The sequence below is a fragment of the Astyanax mexicanus genome, chromosome 6 (assembly GCF_023375975.1).
Source record: "Astyanax mexicanus isolate ESR-SI-001 chromosome 6, AstMex3_surface, whole genome shotgun sequence".
NCBI classification, from domain to species: Eukaryota; Metazoa; Chordata; class Actinopteri; order Characiformes; family Acestrorhamphidae; genus Astyanax; species Astyanax mexicanus.
Window position 1 is genome coordinate 55,515,001 of NC_064413.1, and position 23,900 is coordinate 55,538,900.

Genomic DNA, 23,900 nt, shown 5'->3' on the forward strand with positions numbered 1-23,900 from the left:
CTTTTCTTTATTTATAATCCTCTTTCCAAACTCTACACACTGAAACGTGGCTTTCGAGTGGCTGTAGTGGGTTTTTTAACCCAAATAAATGAGGTTTCACTTAAATAATTCATTATTTCTTGTAGATATAGTCTATTTTCAGATCGTAAATTAGAGTTCCTGCACACATCAGTAAATTTTACATTTCATTTAAAGTAAATTAAGGGAGCAGAGTCTGGAGGAAGAGTGGAGAGACACACAGTCCAAACTGCTCGAGGTCTAGTGTGAAGTTTCCACCAATCAGTGATGGTTTGGAGAGGCATGTCTGATATCTGCTGGTGTTGATCCACTGTGGTCTCAATAGTAGTAATATGGTGTCAATAGGTTCTGACACCATACAGCAAATAAGAGCACTTAAAATGATGAGTTTCTTTAATTTTTTAACCAAATTGAAAACCTCTGGAATATAATCAAGAGGAAGATGGATGATCACAAACCATCAAACCACCAAACTGAACTGCTTGAATATTTGCACCAGGAGTAAAGCAGCATAAAGTTATCCAAAAGCAGTGTGTAAGACTGGTGGAGGAGAACATGATGCAGAGATGCATGAAAAAAACTGTGATTAAAAACCAACCAGGTTTATTCCACCAAATATTGATTTCTGAACTCTTAAAACTTTATGAAAATGAACTTGTTTTCTTTGCATTATTTGAGGTCTGAAAGATCTGCATCTTTTTTTTTATTTCAGACATTTCTCATTTTCTGTAAATAAATGCTCTAAATGAGAATATTTTTATTTGTAATTTGGGAGAAATGTTGTCTGTAGTTTATAGAATAAAACAACAATGTTCATTTTACTCAAACATAAACCTATAAATAGCAAAATCAGAGAAACTGATTCAGAAACTGAAGTGAAATCTTCATGTTTTCCAGAGCTGTGTGTCTCACTATTATCTATGACTAATGTCTAAAAGTGTGGAATAAAATTAAAACTGGCTCTGATCTGTAATTTTATTTATTCTTAAAGACCTGACGAGCTGATCTTCAACAGAAACAGAGCAAAAATTCACACAGATTCTCATGTTTTACAGATAGAGCAGATCAGAGTATAAAAGGCTGTAAAAGCAACATTTAATTTAACACAGTGCTGAACTCACCATCACATCACCATCAGATTCACGTCAGTAGTACAGACTGGAGCTCAGCGTTAATCACCAGCGGCCTCTCACGCGTGAAAACAGAGCAGACTAAGTGCTTTTATTACTGTCAAAACATCACTTCCATCAGAGACGGGTCAATTCACCACCGCCAGACTGAGATAACGTCCATTACCATTCAACTAAACTCACTATAACCATCTCTAATATTCACTCTGATACTGCCTTACTGCATACTATTCTAATTATATATAGAGTTAATTACAGGTAGACACTCTCGCTGATCACTGACTTTATTAATGTTTATTTGGGTTTAGAATTTTAATGTTATATAGAGTTAATTACTTAACCCAAATAAACATTAATAAAGTCAGTGTTTAGTGGGAGTATCTACCTGTAATTAACTCTATATAAACATTAGAATACTAAACCCAAATAAATATTAATTAAGTCAATGTTCAGTGAGAGTGTCTACCTGTAATTAACTTTATGTAACATTAGAATACCTAACCCAAGTAAACAAAGTCAGTGATCAGTGAGAGTGTCTACCTATAATTAACTCTATATAACATTAGAATACTAAACCTAAATAAATATAAAGTCAGTGATCAGTAGCGTAAGTACATACATAAATAAAGTACATAAATACTTCTATAAGACATTGATCTGACACAATTTGTAATGGTTGTGATGTTATATAGAGTTAATTGCAGGTAGACACTGTCAATGATCACTGACGTTGTTTACTTGGGTTAGGTATTCTAATGTTATATAGAGTTAATACGCCACTGCGTATTGTTGACGTGGCGTTGTAACTCAGAACCCAGAAAAATCACATCAGACGAGACAATCTGATTACACAGCAGATCCAGTCATGCTAAACCCTAATGATGGAACACCAACACACACTTTCCCTCCACAGGACTTCCTGCCGCCCCGCCGCTCACCACTGATCCTTAATTAAAGCCACAGTGCTGAATACTGCCCGAGCAGCGGGGCGGGGACCTGCCGGTACAGCCAGACTACACACACACACCATACACACACCATACACACACACACACACTCTCACAAACACAGTGCTGCATCATCACTCACTAATAACCAAACACCAGCCTTTTAAAGCCCAGTAAACCCAGCCGGCTCCAACAATCTGCTTTATTTAACAAGAGGAAACTCCCTGGACACTCCTGCCACGTTTCACACACTCTGAGACTAACATCTACACCCCTCACACACTCACAACACACTCTGAGACTAACATCTACACCACTCACACACTCACAACACACTCTGAGACTAACATCTACACCACTCACACACTCACAACACACTCTGAGACTAACACTACACTGAGTCTGGAAAAGGTTATAAAGTCATTTCTTAAGCTTTGGGACTCCAGAGAACCACAGTGAATTACTATTATTCACTAATGCAGAAAACACTCAATGGAACACTGGTGAACCTTCCCAGGAGTGACCGGCCGACCGAACAAAATTACTCCAAAAGGGCATGAAGAACTCATCCAGGAGATCCCAAAAGAACCCAGAACAACATTTAAAGAACTGCAGGATCTCACTAAAGCCTCAGTTAAGATCAGTGCTAATGATTCAATTTGACTAGAAAACATCTTGATGATCCCCAAGACTTTTGGCAAAATACTCTGAGGACTGACGAGATAAATGTCAGAAAAAGATCATCATCATACCTACAGTAAATACTATTGAGATGCTGTGGATTCCATTTAAACAAGGCGTTTTTGCTGGAAAACTCGATTTAAAATATTATAAGTCTTCTTTTTTATGTCTGTTGTTTAACTACATTCATGAGCTGTTTTTATGGTAATAAAATCAGATTTCTTCATATATACTGTGTAGTTTTGTGGGAGAAAGCAAGCCCAATAGTAATCAAGGTCTTAATTTAAAGCCTTAGTGTTTTATATTATATGTGTTCCTAGCAGTAGAGTGAGTCAAAAACCTATATAAAAGCCTAGTCATGTAAAAAATAAATAAATAAATAAATAAAAATAGAAATATTTGGTCATACCGCCCAGCACTAATGGAAGGATGGATGAAGATTTAGACAGTAATACTTTCTAATAATTCACTCATGCTGAGATCCCCAGGTCCAATAAAGCCCAACACCACGCCCCAGTCATTCTGCTTCCCATCACTCAGACTTCAAGAAGAGCTAAACAGATCTTACCTTCCCAAAATCCCGAACATCAAACAGATCAAAGGCCTCGAACAGCTCGCTCTTCTTCATCCCGAACACCTCAGAACAGGCGCACAGGAACGTCCTGATGTTCTTCAGGCACAGGAACTACAGGAACAGACCACAGATACACTGTTATTAATACATTTTAACATTTCAGGAAGTGTGAATGAAAGCAGGGACATTAAAGTTCAGATACTGTATTATAGAACAAGCTGTAATCTTTTAGGAACTGTAAAAAGAACACACACAAAAACACACACACACACACACTTTAATAAACACTTAGTATTCAACAGCCTTAAATACACAGAGGTAATCAGGCACAGCTGAAACTGAGGCTACCTCCACACAGCGCATAAAAAGGCCCAAATCCGATTTCTTGACCAAATCCGATGATTTTTTTTTTTGCCTGTTCACACTATTACTACTACTTTTAATGTGACCCATTTCTGGCATCTGTCTGAATGCTTCGCGCTTTGTAAGTAAAATACATATGCGAAAAAAAGCAGTGCTTCACGTTAAGTTTCCCTTTAATCCTGCAGTCAGAATCCCAAGTGCTATAAATATGTTTAGGGCGCTGCTGAGCTAATAGCAACAGAAAAATAAGCTATAATGTAATTTATTATAAAGTTATGTACACCAAAGGCGGTGGCTTTTGTACTATTTGTATTGATATAGGAATTATATTGTATCAACTGAAATTAAGAAATATATTCTGATAGAAATTTTCTAATCACAATTTGACCCATATGTATATACTGTAAGCGCTTTTCCACTAAAAAAATTTTGGTTCTTAAACCAGTTTCATTTGGGATGATGAGAACCATGATGCTTTTCAGCGAACCAGCCCACGTTTCCACCAGTTTTAGTGAAACTGTCAAAACGGATTTCACGGTTCATGCTGAACATCTAGTATTCTTTGGTTCCTGGTTCATGAACCAACGTTTTTTTGGGTAAAAACGTAGCAAACCGGTTCAAAATTCGGTTTGCGAACCAGAACCGCGCCGGTTCTATGTCTTTGCAAAAGTGCTACGTGTGTACCAAGTTCAGTAGTGGGTTCTGATTGGACAGTGATTGCACTTCATTGTGGCATAAATTCCGCAATGCTCCTAGACAAAATGTAATCCTGTGCTTTGTGATTTGCTTTTGAACATTCGCAGCACTGCCACACAATGGAATACACTACAGTTGAGCTGATCAGGTTTTATAAGTGCAATTCTGATCATAAAATAGACATATATATACCTAGACTCCGCATAGCGTAGCAGCCAGCACCAGGAAGCAGGCTATGTGGAGTCTATGTATGTTTATGTCTATGTCATTATCAGTACAGTGATGGTGGCGCTCGGAGCTGAAGCTAATAATGTTATAGGATGTAAACAGTGGTTTTTAATGAGCTTCTTGTGCACTTTTTAAGTTATTAATGCCTCGTTTTAAATGTCAGGGCTCTCCTCTCAGATTCTAGCAAGGAGGTGTGGAGCTACTTTGAGCTGGATAACGGTGTAAAAAGTGATTTATCAGGGTAAATTATGCCCCGTATCTCCCAGTCTGAAGGGTGTTTGAACAAACTGTTCAAATTTCTGGATCTCTGAATGCTGTGGTAAGAACTTTTTATCATGTTTTGCTACAGCAAAAGTACATTTTACACATAAGTTCTCCTTTAATAGTGGGTTTGCATTTCATTTTGCCACATATTCTGCATCTTAGTGAGAAAAAGCAATGCATTTTTTTCACAGTAGTGTTTGCTTTTTAATTTGCCACTAATTCCTTTTTATAGAAATACAGTCTGTGACGTGAGCTAACCCCGGACCTGAGCGTCTGCTGCTGAGATTATCATCAGGAAATGTTAATCTGCTGAACAGCGGTGTGAGTTCCTGGTCAGCTAGTGGTCTCTGATAATGATCTTAATGTGCGTCCTGTTATAAACTCTGGCACAGACTGCACAGTTAACCCTTTCATTTACAGGAAAAAACATAACTACTGTAAACCCAAAAATTAAAAGTCTGAACTCAAATAAATAACAAAATATATATATTTTTTGTAATTTATTCTCATTATCATTCCAGTCCTGCTAGAAAATGAAATCCTCATCTCTATAAAAGTTGTTATCAGCAGAGGGAAGCATGAAGTGCTGTAAGATTTTGCAGGAAAACAAAACTGCACTGACTTTAGACTTATAGATTTCATTTTTCAGCAGGACTTGGTACACTGACCACACTACCAAAAGTACCAATTGGTCTTATTATATAATATTCTAATTTTCTGAGATACTGATTTTTGGGTTTTCACTGGCTGTGAGCTTCATAATCAACAATAATAAAAATAAAATAAACACTTAAAATAGATCACTCTGTGTGTAATACATCTATATAATATATGAGTATACATTCTATAAACTACAGACAACATTTCTCCCAAATTCCCCCCAAAAATATTGTCATTTAGAGCATTTATTTGCAGAAAATGTAAAAAAAAGATGCAGAGCTTTCAGACCTCAAATAATGCAAAGAAAACTGGGTTTTAATCACAGTTTTTTTCATGCATCTTGGCATCATGTTCTCCTCCTCCACCAGTCTTACACACTGCTTTTGGATAACTTTATGCTGCTTTACTCCTGGTGCAAAAAATCAAGCAGTTCAGTTTGGTGGTTTGATGGTTTGTGATCATCCATCTTCCTCTTGATTATATTCCAGAGGTTTTCAATTTGGTAAAATCAAAGAAACTCAGCATTTTTAGGTGCTCTCTGTAACTATTAAAAGTAGAAGTATTTTCCTTAGAAAAAAATACAAATTAAGCCAGAGAGCGGTGAGTACTGCTACACCTTCAAAAGACGTCTGGCTGACCCACATGGAAACAGCAGCTTTATCCTTTAGCTCAGATTAACATGATTAAGGACTGAGTCTCAGTTTAGAGAATTAGAGTTAGAGTTAATCTGAGAGGAGAAGAACTGCAGTAATAAAGTCAATTATAAGATAAAGATAAAAAAATAAAGCATTTTGTCTGAGTCGTACACACACTCATCTATGAGAAATGTATTATGTAGGTAAATGGAAGTAACACACACACACACACACACACACACAGGGTTAAACACATCTGTCTCTCTCGCCCCCCTGCCAGCTTCCTGTCTCGCTGAGAAACTGAAGATCTGAGGTGGACATCCGTGTCTATGTTGAGCAACACGCAAGGTTTCAGAGGAAGTGGTGTGCATGTGTATGTGTATGTGTATGTGTGTGTGTGTGTGTGTGTGTGTGTGTGTGTGTCTCAGAGCCGAGGGAAACACACACTCTCACCTGCAGCAGTGCAGAAATACAGTACAGCTAATTTACCGACAACACAGTCTATAGTCTACACGCTATAGAGCAGGGGTATTTAATTAGAATAATAATAATAATAATAATAATAATAATAATAAATGCTTCTCTGGTGAGCTTTTGTTTACGTTCCTCCCCTGTCTCTCTCTCTGTTGCGCTCGGCGTGTCTTTAGTTTTCGCCCGTTCTCGGGCTCCCTATCTCTTTATAAAGGCGTTTTTTTCACGGCCGCGTCCCAATTCAACAGGCGGAGGTTCCTAATGTTCCTCCTGTGATAATCCATCCCATAATAAGCCTCCAATAGAAACACATCCCACACATTTTCTATAATCAGGTCTAGAGATCTTGCTCTGGAAAAAAATAAACAACTTAAAAATATAATAGAATATAATCAGGAGAAAGATGGATGATCACAAACCATCAAACCACCAAACTGAACTGCTTGAATTTTTGCACCAGGAGTAAAGCAACATAAAGTTATCCAAAAGCAGTGTGTAAGACTGGTGGAGGAGAACATGATGCCAAGATGCATGAATTAAAACTGTGATTAAAAACCAGGATTATTCCACCAAATATTGATTATTTCTGAACTCTTAAAACTTTATGAATATGAACTTGTTTTCTTTGCGTCTTTTTTGTTATTTCAGCCATTTCTCATTTTCTGTAAATAAATGCTCTAAATGACAATATTTATAATTGTAATTTGGGAGAAATGTTGTCTGTAGTTTATAGAATAAAACAACAATGTTCATTTTACTCAAACATACACCTATACATAGCAAAATCAGAGAAACTGATTCAGAAACTGAAGCGATCTGTATAATTGATATTCTTTGCTTTAACCAACTGTTCCGAGCCCAGAACTAGAACACACACACACACACACACACACACACACACTCTGCAGCTTGTGGGGTTTGGTATTAGAAGTTGTGAATGATGATTTGAGGAGAAAGGCTGTGAGCTGAACATGTGCTGAGATAAGACAGGAGAAATGTTCAACCAGCAGAACATTCCCAGAGTTCCCTCTCAGCTGATACCATCACTACACTGCATCTCACACACTTCCCTCACACACACACGGCTATCTGGAGGAAGCAGACGTGCCAGGCTGATACCCAGCCGGAGGAACAACCACAGACAGACAGACAGACAGACGGGCGAGAGAGAGAGAACAGCACTTCCACACGACTACAAAATTCTATTTAATGAAGAATTAATGCTGCACATTTCAGCCTCCTCTCCCACACTGTAAGAAATGGCCGTGAAATTTACATAAAAAATGTAAAACCACAACAGAAAAATACTGTAAACTGGAAAGCATAAATGTTTTGTTTAATTCACAGTAAACCTTTGTGAACTGTCAAACATTTTTTTTATTTTATTTTTACAAAAACAATATGTGAATATAATCAAATGTATTTGTTAAAACATGACATGGTGATAAAAAACACAGAGAAATGCTGTAATAGCCATAACAAAGCAATTTTGTTAATATGACATTGAAATACTTGAAAAACTAAAGTTTTTGTCAGTTGTTTTTGAAAATACAAAACATGTAAGTAAGTCATTTTACAACTTTAAGCGTACGTTTTACATGATCGATGGAAGAATCAAAATAGTGGTTATCAAGATATTTTCAGGAGGGGGACCCCTCAATATTTGAAAAATTAAAACTGATCCCCCCAATAAACAATTCAAAGAAACTATATTTCTAAGCAAAACAACAAAAAGAAGTTAGCCTTGAGCAGAAGACCTGATTTTAACTCCCACTGAAAGCTTTTCAACTATGGTAATTGTTTAGACTACTTTGTGATATGAGAAAATTGAAATAAGACGTGCTTGTTTGGAAGAGCTCGGTCTTTGTTTGATTATTTCAGTAGCTTGTAGTTTATTTATATTGAAATACACCACAATAAATCTATAAATATTTTTGTTTGATTTAGTGGTGTTCTTTATTGATATTATAAGCATGACTGTTTCCTTCTTGTACATCTCACATGAAAATCAAACTTTTAATCTGTCTCTCTAACTTCTCACATTTTAAGCAATGAAAGTATTAGTTAACATGTGTCTAGTCTCAATCAACGCTTACAGTGCTCAAAATCTATATAAAAAATGGAAGCTTATCCAGTATGCAATGTGTGGTGTACCCAAAATATCCATATATATATATATATATACACGATTTAATGCAATTACGGCAATAAAGGAAAAAAACTGTTTAAAAACTGTTTAAACTGTTAATATAGTATTTTGTAAAGTGCTTTTACAGATTCAGCTTCACCGCTGTTCAGAAGTTTAAATCGCGCTACGTTTAACCTCTTAACCTCCAGGCCTGTTTTTGCCATTTTCCGCCTAAATTTTACACACAAATATTGAGGCCTTATACTCAAACAGGATATAAAGTAGAGAAGTTTCATGAAGTATTGTTATTTAAAAGCCTTTGAAGTTTTATTAGAAATACTTAAAGATGTTGAAATGGATCCCCAGTGGTCAGAATATGATAAAAACAACAAAAATTTTATTTTAAAATTCATGTTTTAGAGCCTATAACTTGGTCAGTTCTAGTGAAATAAAAGGTCTTATAGTTTAAAAGATATTGCACCTACAGTTAGTAATAAACTTTCAGCAAAGAACAGGCCTATTCTGACATAAAGCCTTTAAAAAAACGTGACTGACTACCTTTTCCTGCACTAAATGGGCCTAACACGCTCTCTACTGGGCCATAGAATAAGCCAGAAGTGTGAAGTCTCGGAGAAGAGTCTCTCTGACTGGTCCAAGGGTGACATCAGCGGTTAAATTCGGCCTATCGCCGCTCCTCACTCCATTTCTCCGCCTCTGATTGGCCGAGAGGTCTGAGTGACGACTCAGTCTCTAGGTCAGATTCCGGAGAATCAGGAAGCGGTGGAACCGTTTCCCTCGGACTTACGGCTGAATTTATATGAATTAATTAGTGAAGGCATTAATAAGATCATCCGCCGGCGGGCCAAGGCGTGTTAAGAGGTTAACCGGTAGCACCGCAGTTTCCGCCTTCTTTTGACAGATCTGTTAAGGTGATTGGCTGCAGTAAAAAATGATGGACAGCTTGGACTGTCTGATGATTGGCTTAATAAAAAGTGATTGACAACGAAAGTGTAGTATCTGATTGGCTGCAGTCGAAAATGATTGACACATGCTCCGCCCTTTACCCACGCCCACTGGGGCTCCGGTCTGCAGCATCACATTCATGGCTGTGGCCGTCGTGTGGAGAAGCGAAGAGGAGCGGAGAAGAAGTTTTGAACTGTTTCACAAGTTTTATCGACAAATAGACCCCGTTTCCTCTGGGGTCTTTGACTGTTCAGTCATAAAGTTTAACGGTAAGTTTTACATTTCCATTTTTCCCCAAGACTTACTGAAAATGTTTGCTGAAACTGAAAGCACATGTTGCAAGCTAGTGCCAGTCAGCGTTTTCGGACCAATTCGTGGTAGTTTAGTTTAACTAAAAATCACAGTCACACACCTATTTTCGATAAAATGATCACCTGCGTCTTTTGCACAAAGAAACTGGACACATTAAGAGGCTATGTACTACATTGCAAAGTGCATAGGAATGAGCCTCGTTGTCTTTTCAAGTGTGTTGGCGCTAATTGTAGTCAAACATTTACAACTTACTCTGCTTTCAAGGGCCATTTTTATCGTGTGCATAATGTACCTGCGCCACATGCTTCTGCCGTTGTTGCTGATTTAAAATGCGCGGTTGTATTATGTGCCCGCCATTTTCACACAGTGAAAGAGCTAGTGTCTCACTTAAATGATCATATTGGAGAGGGCAGGTCAGTGTCATGCCCAGTTAGAGGTTGTAAGAATGTATTTACAAAGAGTAGAAGGCATAAAGCATGCTCCCCCGATAGTGTTGATGACATGTACATGGAAACTCACCCTCAGCCCTCAAGTGCACTTGCTACTAGTACAGACGATTCTGAAAACACACATGAAGCCATGCAAGCAGCCAGTGAAGCTATTGACATACTAGAGAATGATAGTGAGTCATTTCATCTCAGAAATGTGTGTCTCTTTTACCTTAAACTACAAGGGCAGATGCTCATTCCTGCCTCTACTATACAAATAATTGTTGAGGAAATGCAAAATATTCACGAGTTAGGTCAAGCCTACACCATGTCAAAAGTAACGTCCCTATTAAAAAATATGAGCCTATCAGAGGACGTGATCAGTCAAATTTGTGACTGCGTTAGAAAGTCAGATTTGTTCTCTGCCTGTCATCAGGGACAGTTAAGAACAGTATACTCCAGAAACCAGACATTTACTAAAATGTTTAAATATACAGAACCCCAAAAAGTGCCTTTGGGGTTGGATGAAAATATGCTTACTACATACCAGTGGCAGAAACTCTGAATAGCTTCTTACAGTCTCCTTTATGGAGGAACACAAAGTCAGAAGAGTTTGGAGATGCTGGCACAGAGATTCTTCAGGATGTATATGATGGACAACATTTCAAACATCACCAGTTTTTTTTCTGAAAACCCTGAAAGCCTCAAACTGATTTTGTACCAAGATTCATTTGAAATTGTGAATCCATTGGGTTCTGCTAAGAGGACACACAAAGTTCTTGCAGTCTATCTTTCAGTAGCAAATCTACCCATTCATTTGTGTTCAAACACTGATAACATGTTTTTAGTATTGTTGTGTGTGGAGAATAACCTTAAACGTTTTGGAATAGACAAAGTTTTCTCAGAGTTGTTGGCAGATCAGAAATCCTTGGAAACAGATGGAATAAATGTAGATACTGGAGAAACTGTAAAAGCAGGTCTGTACTGCATTGCTGGGGATAACTTGGGTTCTCATTGTATAGGTGGGTTTAGAGAGAACTTCAGCCGCTCTCAACATTTTTGCAGGTACTGTGAAGTAGCAAGAAGAGAGTTTGAGACTGATCCAAATGCCTGTGGTCCTCCACGTACTCCAGAGACGTATGACGCAGCTGTTGCTGAACTTCAGTCTAAAAACATCCCAGAAGTCAGAGGAATCAAGGTAAACTCTGTCTTTAATACCCTTAAGTCCTACCATGCATCACAGCCTGGTCTGCCACCTCGTTTAGGTCATGACCTCTTTGAGGGAGTTGTGTCATATGATCTAGCACTGTACCTGAAGAACATAATAAAAAAGAAAAAATGGTTCACATACACACTCTTAAACAGGCGCATCAAACAGTTTAAATATAAAGGATCTGAAGCCCTCACAAAGCCATGTGCTGTCCACCCTGTTGGATCTAGATTATCAGGGCAAGCCATCCAAAACTGGAACCTTCTGAGATTGTTACCTGTTTTAATTGGTGACAAAGTCCAAAATCGTGAAGATGAATCATGAAGTATGGCAGTTAGCTCTTCAACTTAAAGACATTGTGGAGCTTATTTGTGCTCAGACAATTTCCTTGTCCCAGACAGCATATCTTGACATTTTGATCCAAGAATATTTGGAGTCGAGGAAGATGTTATTTCCTGAAATTCCACTTAAACCCAAGCATCACTTTTTGCGCCATTATGCAGCACTGTTGTTGAAATTCGGTCCATTGATAAGATTGTGGACGCTTAGATTTGAAAGTAAGCATATTTATCTTTTTATCTTAAAAAACTTCAAAAACATTTGTCAAACCTTGTCAGAGCGTCATCAGATGTATCAGGCATATCTTTTAGGTGGGCAGGAATGCAGTAAAGTACTGCATGTTAAGGGCAGCTGTGCGTTTTATCCCAGCCTCTACAGTGACACTATTAAACATGCAGTCAGGGAGTTTCCTTTTACAGAAAGTAACACTACAGTTGCCACTGACATTCAGTACAAGGGCACTGTATATAAAAAAGGACAGTTTCTCGTGTGCAGAAATGAGGAGTACATGGAGTTTGGTGAACTTCTACTCATCTTGATTCAAAATAATACATCTGTGTATGTTTTGATAGATACCCACAAAGGCATTTTCCTCTCAGAATACCATTTGTATTCTGTGACAAAGGACAGTCTTGGGTTACAGTGTATTAACATTGATAACCTACCAGATTTCTATCCTTTGGTATCCTACATCCTTGATGGAAACCATGGAATGACTCCACTGAAGCATAGTATTGTGGAAAAAATCTAAAAAGTCTAAATGAAGCTAATGCTGCTCACACTAAATATTATACACTAACATTACAAGTGTGATGAAGTGCATGTTACTGCTCAAAGAATTACATAAAGTTTCTTCTGTTTTGTTTGAAGGTGACGTTTCTTCTTCAGCACTGTGCATTGTAGGCACAGGCTACCATTCCCTTGTCAAACAGTTGCAAAACAGAATTGAAAATGTGAGGCGCACTTCAACACCCAAAATAAGAAAAAGAAAACATGAGGGTAACTCAGACAGCACAGATGAGATCCCATTAGAAGAGAGAGCAGCAATGCAGGACACTTACGGATGCATTAAATGGAATGTACAATTCCTGCCTCGTGAAGAAACTCAAGAAAGCCAGCAGCAAAAGATGGAAAAACTCAAGGACATGTTTCAACAGTCTGATGCCAATCCAGAGGAGGTGAAGGGTATTATGAAGTCCACCTTTTACACACAGCGCCAACATGTCAACCAGGGTAAAAGTATCAAGTGCCTCAGAGAGGACTGGCCATTTTTGTTTGATGAAATTGGCATGTCAGTCCACTTCAAGGAACTCACTGGGATCAACCTCAAAGAGACATTTATACGCAATTTGGATTTAAAGGGGAAAAGGCTCCTCAACTACCTGAGCACTGTTTGTGTCAAGAAGAATAAGAAGTTCCTTCAGACCTACGCAAGACTTCAGAGGATGCGGGGACAGCACAGTGGCTGCTCAGAGGATGTGAAAGAGATGGTCCTGCTTCTCCTCAGCTACTTTGATGAGAAGGAGGAGTTCATATTCTTCTATGTAGATGAAACAAATCTGGCAGAAGATGTGCAACTGGAGCAGGTGTCTCTAACACCAGCCATCATTGTCTGTGGTAAGTCTGCTTCATATCTAATTTGTTAAATTGTACTACTAATGGATTTTATCATGTGAGTGTAGCACTTAATAATATATCTTGTTCAATGATTTTTTTTTTTTATAGGACAATCTTGCTATTCCTCAACAAGGTACCGTATTTTTCGGACTATAAGGCGCACCGTATTATAAGACGCACCATCAAAGAACGCCTATTTTCTGGTATTTTTCCATACATAGGGCGCATCGCATTATAAGGCGCATTAAGTGACACTAGAAAGGGTGCCTATATCAAAGTGAACAGGGGTGGCGCCATGGCGGGGGGGGGTGTCTTGCCGGTGGAGCGTCTCAGTATATATAAATCTAGCTCTTTCAAAGTCAAACGAGTGCTGGATATTAATCTACACAGATTCCTCTCCTGAAAACTGTTTATTTGGGTGAGTAAAGTGCTTCAGTTTATTTACAGTAAGCTTAGATTTCCAGATTTCCACTAAGGCTTGCTGCACCAGCGTTAGCATAGCTATCCGCTAGCACGCTAGCTAGTCCCCTAAACTAGTAAAGTTAACCCAAACTTAAACGACAGCGTTACACTGAGTAATCCTGCGTGTTCTGGTAAGACAGTGAGATATTAGCTAGCGATTCGTCCCCCGTAGCTTGTTTTAACACGGTAAACAAGCAGATTACAGGCTGATAAAACTCACCTCTGAGAGAGTTAGCGCTTAGCATCTAGCTAATGCTAGCCAGGCAAAGCAGCACAGACTTACAGGCTGATAACTCACCTCTGAACAGGGAACGCTTAGCGATTAGCATCTAACTCTAATAATACTGCTCCAGCAGTATTAAAAGTACTAAATTTAGATAATACTGATCTCTGAACAGTGAAAAAGTTAGCTAGCTTAGCGGTTAGCATCTAGCTAATGCTATTGCTGCTCCAGCCACGGAGCTGCACGGCTCTGCACGGAGTGTGTGTTTACTTTAGATAATTTAGATAATACTGATCTCTGAACAGTGAATAAGCTAGCTAATGCTATTGCTGCTCCAGCCTCGGAGCTGCACGGCTCTGGACTCTGTATAGCACTGAAACTCTGTATAACGCTGCACGGAGTGTGTGTTTACTGCTCCTTACAACCTGACGGGTAAAATCCATACAAAAGGCGCACCGTATTATAAGACGCACTGTCAATTTTTGTGAAAATTAAACGTTTTTAAGTGCGCCTTATAGTCCGAAAAATACGGTACATGCTGAGTCTCGATCAGACCCTTATCAACACAAACATCCCCTCCTTCATTTCTGCGTTGTGCCTGATGTTCGGGAGCTACTACTGTTTCAACATCCATTATCCATCTGAGCTGGCTTCAACTCTGGAATTTCTTCAAAGGTGAGTAAATATGGCTTGCTTTTAATTCGTAATACTATAAAATTATTCATATTTTACTTTAAACTAAAACTTAAAAATACTTATAATCTTTTTTTTTTCCAACAGGTGTTTTTTCACGATAAATCCAGAAAAGGGAACCAAAGTGGAGAATAAAAACTCAAAGCGTCGTCTCAACCTGAACCCCCGAGTCCTCACCCTGATACAGGAAATCAGCGATCATGAGTGGTGTGACACCTAAATAAGGACTCTCTGTGGACTCTTACTGTTCATTGAGGAGGTGCTGGAAGTTTTCATTTTGTGGACTGTTCATAGGATAAAAAGTACTTCATTGGAGAAATACTGCAAGGTTTTGTTTTGTTGAAGAAAAGGTACTACAAGTTGTTGCTTTGTGGACTGTTTGTTGAAGTACTGCACTTTTTTTTTTTTGCTTAAAAATCTACAATTTGTGTTACGTAATTACGACAGTTTGGATATGTTTTTTGATTTGAAGTGTTAAGATAACTTGTGAAAATTTACATTTAATCTGCTTTCAGTTTTTTGCCTGGCACTTGAAAATGTTGTACATTTAAAATCTTTCTGATTTAAAGAAGCTAAACTGCAGCTTTTCATTTTGGATTAAGTCATAGTCACAGAATACATTGGCCTACTGACTTGTTAACAACTGAGAAAAATAAAGTTTTCAAAAAAGTGATATGATCCTCTCATTCCATAATGTTACTTTTTGCATGATAGTAATAGTAGTAGTAGTACTGGTAATTATTTTTATTTACTGTTATTTAACCAGGCAAATGCCATGGAGATTTCCAGGTTTAAGAAGTAACTCTTAAAGTGTAATCTTATTACTAATGATAAACAAAATACACAAAATAGCTTTTATTTTAAATACAAAATTTTACTGTGGTTTTACTAGTTTAAATTAGTTTTTTGTTTGATATTTCCCTGTTAATTTTGACGTAGTAAAGACATTTATTAGAGGTAAAAAATACAGGAAAGGGTATTTTTATGTAGAACACTGCTATGCAAAATTAACATTTAATTTGTGTAAACTTGACAGATTATTATTGTAATTTAGCAGTGATTTCAATCACTGTAAATTAATTTACATTTTTTTTCAGTAGAGTTATTTACTTATCGTCTGTAATTTTAACAGGAAAACTCTGGTAACCACAGCTGCCAGCATTTTCCTGTAAAAACTACAGGTTTTTTTTTACAGTGCAGAGCTAGCCTTGGTTCAGGATCTTCAGGTTTATACTGGAGTTCAGAGGCTAACAGCATTAGCAGTATTAATAATTAGCATAATGCTAACTGTAGGTAACTACCTGTTACAGTGTGGAGATGTTCAGTCATTTCTAAATATCTTAATTAAGTGTTTTTTAAAACTTTATAGATCACTGTAATATAAAAAAATGGGCAAAATCAACAGAAGATACACTATATAGACCAGGGGTGTCCAAACTACGGCCCGCGGGCCATTTGCGGCCAGTTTCCTTTTTTGGAGCGGCTCGCGAGGTATTTTAGAAATAGAATGAAAGTTGGCCCGCTGTTAAGCAGGTTTTTATAATGTGAGATTCAAAGTTTGAACGCTATGTGTCAGAAACGGGCCAAAGAGTCTAAAAGCGGAGAGGGTGCGCAGTTGTAGCGCAGAAAAACGGGCCAAAGAGTCTAAAAACGGAGAGGGTGCGCGTTTCTAGCGCAGAAAAACGTGCCAAAGAGTCTAAAAGCGGAGAGAGTGCGCAGTTATAGCGCAGAAAAACGGGCCAAAGAGTTGTTTTATTACAGAGTCTGTGGCCCGTGACTTCAAATATATTTCTCCTTCTGGCCCCCAACAAAAAAAGTTTGGACACCCCTGTTTTAGACAAAAGTATTGGGACACTTACTCTTTTTATCCACAGGTGTTTTAAACCAATAATCATTAGTGTGGAGTCGGTTCCTCTTTGCAGATATATCATATGGACAAAAGTATTGGGACGCCTACAGAAGCTTTTATGGCATCCTATTCTAAACCCATACTCATTAGCAGTATTAATAATTAGCATAATGCTAACTGTAGGAAACTACCTGTTACAGTGTGGAGATGTTCAGTCATTTCTAAAGATCTTAATTAAGAGGTTTTTAAAACTATATAAATCACTGTAATATAAAAAAACTGGCAAAATCAGCCGAAGATACACTATACGGACAAAAGTATTAGGACACTACAGGTGTTTTATACCTCTTTCTGGTTACACTATCGGGACAGAAGTATTGGGACACCTACTCTTTATACCTACAGGTGTTCTAAACCCATATTCATTAGTGTGTAGTTGGTTCCCCTTTGCAACTACACTATATGGACAAAAGTATTGGGACACCTACACGTTACATTCAGGACTGGACTGGGACAAAAAAATTATAAAAAAATGGTCCCTGAAATTTTTGCTTTAGGCCGGCTATTTAACTTATATATGTACTGTTACAGAGAAGCATAATGTATCATCAACATATAAAATATAAGTTTATTGTGTATTGTTAACTCAACTCAAAAAACATTTTTGTCTGCTCTGTGTAGTTGATTTCAACTGATTTTTTTTATCGTTTTTATTTAATTCATCTCTAATATGTATTTTCAGAATTCCTCTGATATAACAGCTCAATTCTAATTCTTTAGGTTAAAGATGCTTCTTCCTCCTTTAAACAGCTATAACATGTGTATATATAACATGTATTATTTGTATCAGGCTACACACAGGGCTGCTTTATGAATTCATGCAATGCAACTATGTCTTAAAAGCATTCAACACTGTTTTACTCTTATTCAGTGTGGGCATACCTTTTGCTAAAATTACTTTTATATTTTTTACACTTACTTTTTAAGTTAACTGATCATTTATCAGTTTTAAAATCTGTTATTTCACTTGTTTTAGTGCTTTTTAAAACATGTTGAACCACAGCATAGAGGCTACAAATTCAAACCATTATGCAACTTTAACCTGAATATCTTAAATACTATGATGTGGACCGCAAGCATGACACATCTCAATGACACTGAGGTGTTTAAGAACTCAAGCAGCACTGCTGTATCTGCACAACACACACCACCACCATGCTAATCAGTGTGTTGAGACAGAGTAAACCTTTACAGGCTGTTAGTTGATAATTGGGTCAAAAACCCTAAAAGACAGGAAGTCTAAATGAAAGTTGCAGCTCTTCACCTGATTACCAGCAGTGAAGCCGACCACACACCTCAATAATACCTGCTGCTGCCGAGCTGCAGCCGCACGGTTCACTTTATACACCACAGCATGTTCAACCATGAGACCTATCTTACAATTCACAGTGCTTATTGCTATCTCACACCCCACCAACAGTCTACTTCCATGTCTCCCACCTGTGTTGTTTAAATAGCAACAGTGCTTCTGAATTGGTTTACTGGTTTATTTCATGTTACCACCCATGATTAATTAAGAGAATTATTACATGCCGTTTACTCATTTAGAACCAAGCAAGGTGTACTTTTCCCAACATTATGATAGCAAAGACAAACTCACACGCACACCAAACCAAGATGCACAGCGCACGGTTTACAGCTCACCTACAACTTATAACGACTTTAATCTCATTACATTATGACTTTATTCTCGTAAAATTACGTCTTTAATCTCATCACGTTTTATTCTCGTAATATTACGACTTTACATCTTTAATACTATAATATAAGGTCTTTATTCTCATAATACTACATCTTTAATCTTATAACGTCTTTATTCTCGTAATACTATGACTTTATTCTTGCAATATAACGTCTTTATTCTTATAGTATAACATCTTTAATCTTATAATATTATGACTTTATTCTCTTAAAATTACGTCTTTAATCTTATAACTTTTTCATTTTCATAATATTATGACTTCATTCTTTCAATATAACGTATTTATTCTTATAATAGTATGTCTTTATTCTCAAAATATTACATCTTTAATCCTATAATATAAGGTCTTTATCCTCATAATACTACATAACCTCTTTATTCTCGTAATAATATGACTTTATTCTTGGAATATAACGTCTTTAATCTTATCAGGTTTTTATTTTCGTAATATTACGACTTTATTCTTTCAATATAACATATTTATTCTTATAATCGTATGTCTTTATTCTCATGATATTACATCTTTCATACTATAACATAAGGTCTTTATCCTCATAATACTACATCTTTAATCTTATAACGTCTTTATTCTCGTAATAATATGACTATTCTTGGAATATAACGTCTTTACTCTTATAATATAACATCTTTAATCTTATAATATTATGACTTTATTCTCGTAAAATTACGTCTTTAATCTTATCAGGTTTTTATTTTCGTAATATTACGACTTTATTCTTTCAATATAACGTATTTATTCTTATAATATTATGTCTTTATTCTCATAATATTACATCTTTAATCCTATAATATAAGGTCTTTATTCTCATAATACTACATCTTTAATCTTAGAACGTTTTTATTCTCGTAATATTATGACTTTATTTATTCTTCATTCTGTTTTTATTTATTTTTTGGTGTGGCCCTAAAATGCTGTCACACAATATCATATTGTAAGCAATAATAAAATTTTATTTTTATTAAATTTACATTACATTAAATTCTTCATCAGAATGAAGAGAGAATTAAATATTATCATATTATCATAGGGCCATTATTTATCATCTTAAAAATGATATTTTATGATGTTTTATAGCATACGATATGATATTTGATATGGTACACTAATACATAAATGTCTAAAATGTCTTTACCAGGTAAAGGATCTTCATAAAACCCAACATTCAAGCCAAGAATCCTGTAGAACCTTCAGAGGAGCATTTAGAAGAGTCCTGTAGATTCAGGGCTGAATTACAGAATTACACTGATTTGTACTGAAGTCTCGCGTGATCAGAGCCACCAGATCCTGCATCCAACATCTACTTCTGTATTCTTCACCACACCACGGTTCCATGGCAACCGCGAAGATCGGAGACACATAACCAATGGGAACCATGCAGTCTAATCAAATTCCCATCACCGCGCTCCTCGGCTTTAACAGCGGGAGGAGGAGAAGAAGAATAAAGAGCTGTGGAGGAAGAAAAGCTCTACTTAAACGCTTATTAGTTAATGAGCATCAATTAACGACAGACCCCCAGAGGAACACAGGGGTCTTTAATAGGAATTCAATCAGACAGCTGATCAATTTCCTTCCTCAACCATCGGCAAACACCACGACATCCACCCCAACCCATACCAGACTGATATATACTCTACTACACATCTCCACATCAGAGGACTGAGCATATAGGATTCAACAGAGATGCATCTTAATAAATATTATTTATAAAAATAAAAAAAATTAAACCATAACCAAAAAAATTAACATTTAGACAAAAAATAAACACCAAATTCCACTGGTTTTCATATTTATTTTGCCACTTTTTACCATTACAAACATTAAAAAGGCTAAATCACATTTTACAATTTAAGATAAATTACAAAACTATAATTTAAACATATTTATTGGACACTTGACATTTTATACATATAGTATATCCCCTGCAAAAAAAACAGATACATGAGGTAAATGTATGATTAGAAGAGCCCTGCTGAGGTAAATGCATGATTAGAAGAGCACTGCTGAGGTAAATGCATGATTAGAATAGAACTGCTGAGGTAAATGAGTGATTAGAATTGCAATGCTGAAGTAAATGTATGACAATAAAAGCAATGCTGAGGTAAATGAATGATTAGAATAGCACTGCTGAGGTAAATGTCTGATTAAAAGAGCACTGTTGAGGTTAATGTATGAGTAGAATAGCATTGCTGAGGACAATGTCTTATTAGAAGAGTGCTGCTGAGATAAATATGTGATTATAATAGCACTGCTGAGGCAAATGTATGATTAGAATACCACAGCTAAGGTAACTATCTGATTAGAATAGCACTGCTGAAGTAAATGTTTGATTAGGAGAGCACTGCTGAGCTAAATGTATGATTAGAATAGCACTGCTTAAGTAAATGTTTGATTAGAAGAGCACTGCTGAGGTAAATGGATTATTAGAATAGCAGGGCTGAAATTAATGTATGATTAGAATAGCACTGAATATACATTAGCAGTGCTATCCTAATCATAAGTTTACTTCAGCAGTGCATTTTAACCATGGATTCTAATCCTAACCTCAGTGGAGGTAATCTATTCATATTTTTGCCTTTATAATGAGTTCTGACAAAATTATCTAAAAAGTGCACTTTGTCATATGTTTACTTTTCCAGTGATATTTTTGTCATAAATGTAGAAGTGCTATTCTAATGTTTATTATATGTTGTTTATAATATTTCATGATATTCTAGTAAACAAACAGATGCCAAGTCTTAGTATAAGTATCGAAGTGATGCTAAAATCTTTATTCATTGTATGTACGCAAGTAGGGTTTAAAAATGAACTTAAACCTGCCGTTTTTCAGGTGAATAGTTTTGGTTGCCAAATACTGAGAATACTAAGAGCCTTCCTAGAACTGAACAGTGTTTTCCAGCAGAAGAAGAGTCTGAAGAGGCGTCGGGGTTAACCGAGCAGACAGGGAGGAGTGTGGATCTGAAGGGTGGAGATGTTTTTTAGCTCAGGAAGAGCAGGCTGTGCTGCCAGGCCTGTAAGTGAGGACTGAGCAGAAACAGCTGTGTGTTAAAACCAGTCTGAGCCAAACCAGAACAGAACCAGTCCACTAAACTCCCACTCAGAGCGAGACGTCTCACTGCAGAGGATCCGGTATCACTGCGGAGGGGTTTACAGAGCTGCAGTACATGGAGAAAATAACATACTGCACTCATACTGCTGCTATATGTAGTGAAATTTAACGTATCGTATATTTTAGACTGTAAGGTGCACTTATAATCCTTTCATTTTCTTAAAAATTGCCTTAAAAAGCGTCTTATAATCCAGTGCTCCTTAATAAGGAGCAGTAAAGCCACTGCACTGAAGTACAGCGTTATGAAGGTGAGTTTTCAGCACCCAGCACTAAGGCTAGGCTGGGTGCAGCAGCATTAGCAGCTAAGCGCAGTGCTAGCTCTTTTGCCGTTCAGAGTAGAGTATATTGGACTCCAATATTTTGTCTAAGAGTGAGTTTTCAGCAAGTTTCTCCAGCACTAAGGCTGGGTGCAGCAGCGTTAGCATTAGCCGCTAGCCGCAGCACTAGCGGGATGTAAATGCCCCCTGATGGATATGAATTGCTATCTATATATATATATTCTACATCAGGGATGGGCAACTGGCGGCCCGGGGGCCGCACACGGCCCTCGTCATCACTCAGTGCGGCCCGCGAATAGATCAAAAATAATTTCATAATTTCATAATAAAAAAAAAAACAAACAAAAAAACGTAATTCTACTTTTGACTGCTAGAGCGGTCCAGTCCATTGTGAGCCAGCAGGCCAAACCACAGCTCTCTCATTAGCTTCAATAAATGTTGGGCCTCTGTGGTCTAGTTTTCTGCTATTATTGAATGAGCTATTTGCAATCAGTTTTTAAATATTTTTTGTTCTTTGTTATAAATGAGTTCAAATGCCTTTTGCACTTTTATAAGCAAATGTTTTGTCCTTGTTGCTTATGAAGGACTTGTTATAATGAACTTATTTTACACAGATGAACTACTGTATTTGCAATCAGTTTTTTAAGCAAACTTTTTGTTCTTTGATATGAAGGACTTCCTTTTTGCACTTTTTTTAAGCAAACGGTTTGTCTTTTGCCGTATTAAAATGCATTAATATGCAGAAAATATTTGTTGATAAATGTTGGTGCTGTAAACATACAGATATAAATTCATATAAAATTTGTTCTTATTGAAAATCATTTGTAGCGTTTTTCATATTCAATTATTTGAAGTGCGAGGTCATGTGGCCCTCCAATGGTCATGCTGAAAAAAATGTGGCCCTCTCCATCATGGAAGTTGCCCATCCCTGTTCTACATGAATGGACGGTATGAGTATGGTTATGAATGTGTATGAATAAGTAGAAGTATGGATGGGATTTTTTTTTCATTATTTTAAAATGTTCCGCATTGTAGACTAATACTAAAGTCATCCACACTATGAAGAAAAACATATGGAATTATTTAGTAAAAAGAAAAAGTGTTAAACAAACCAGAATATGTTTTATATTTTGGTTTTACATTTTTGTAAGTCAGCTTTGTGAGGTAGAGTCACCTGGAACCCTCAGCTCAAATTTGAAAAATGCTAAAAAAAAATAGGACGGGAAGCCTGGGAGGGACACGGGGTGATGTATGGGTTTAGGGGCAGGGCAGGAGGGAGAGCTGATTGAGCTGAGCAGTATACCTCTGGTGATCGGACGTCAGCAGGGGCGGTATTATTGATTGGCTGATTTGCATATTGTGAGTACACAGACACATCATTCTCGCCTATAGCCCAGTTTAACCTGAGAGGGCGCTACAGAGGCAGAAATGACCACAATACAAGCATTTTTTAAAGGTTAGGAAATGTTTTACTGGTATTTCATTACTTTTAAGAAACACATTTTAGCTTTCAGTGAAAAAATATGGTTTTGTCTAGAGTTAATTACTTGAGTTTCTTGACTCTTAATAAAGTGTTTGAGAGCATCAGTTAAAGTAAAGTAGTGAAGAGGTAGAGTTACAGGTATACAGTGAATAGTGAATATTTGAGTAATGTTCTAATCCAGATTATGAGAAGCAACAACTACTCAACTCAAGTAAATTATTAAAAATTACTTTAAGAAAAAGAATGAAAGGAAGAATTTCAAGAACTTTGAAAGTATCCTCAAGTGCAGTCACGAAAAAAGACCATCAAAACCATTATGATGATGAAACTGGCACTCATCAGGACCGCCCCAGGAAAG

At 36.9% G+C, this 23,900-nt stretch overlaps 1 protein-coding gene across 3 annotated transcripts in view; it reads right to left on the minus strand.

Moving 5' to 3' along the window:
- The window catches only part of LOC103022015 (guanine nucleotide exchange factor VAV3), a 228,910-nt gene that overhangs the window by 183,696 nt on the left and 21,314 nt on the right, over positions 1 to 23,900 (minus strand). For all 3 annotated transcript variants that reach the window (XR_007439653.1, XM_049480878.1, XM_049480877.1), the window contains exon 2: positions 3,345 to 3,461. Coding sequence is in view for 2 of the 3 variants with exons in the window: in XM_049480878.1 (XP_049336835.1) it covers positions 3,345 to 3,461 (117 nt within the window). In the remaining variant the exon portion in view is untranslated. The remainder of the gene's footprint in view (positions 1 to 3,344; positions 3,462 to 23,900) is intronic.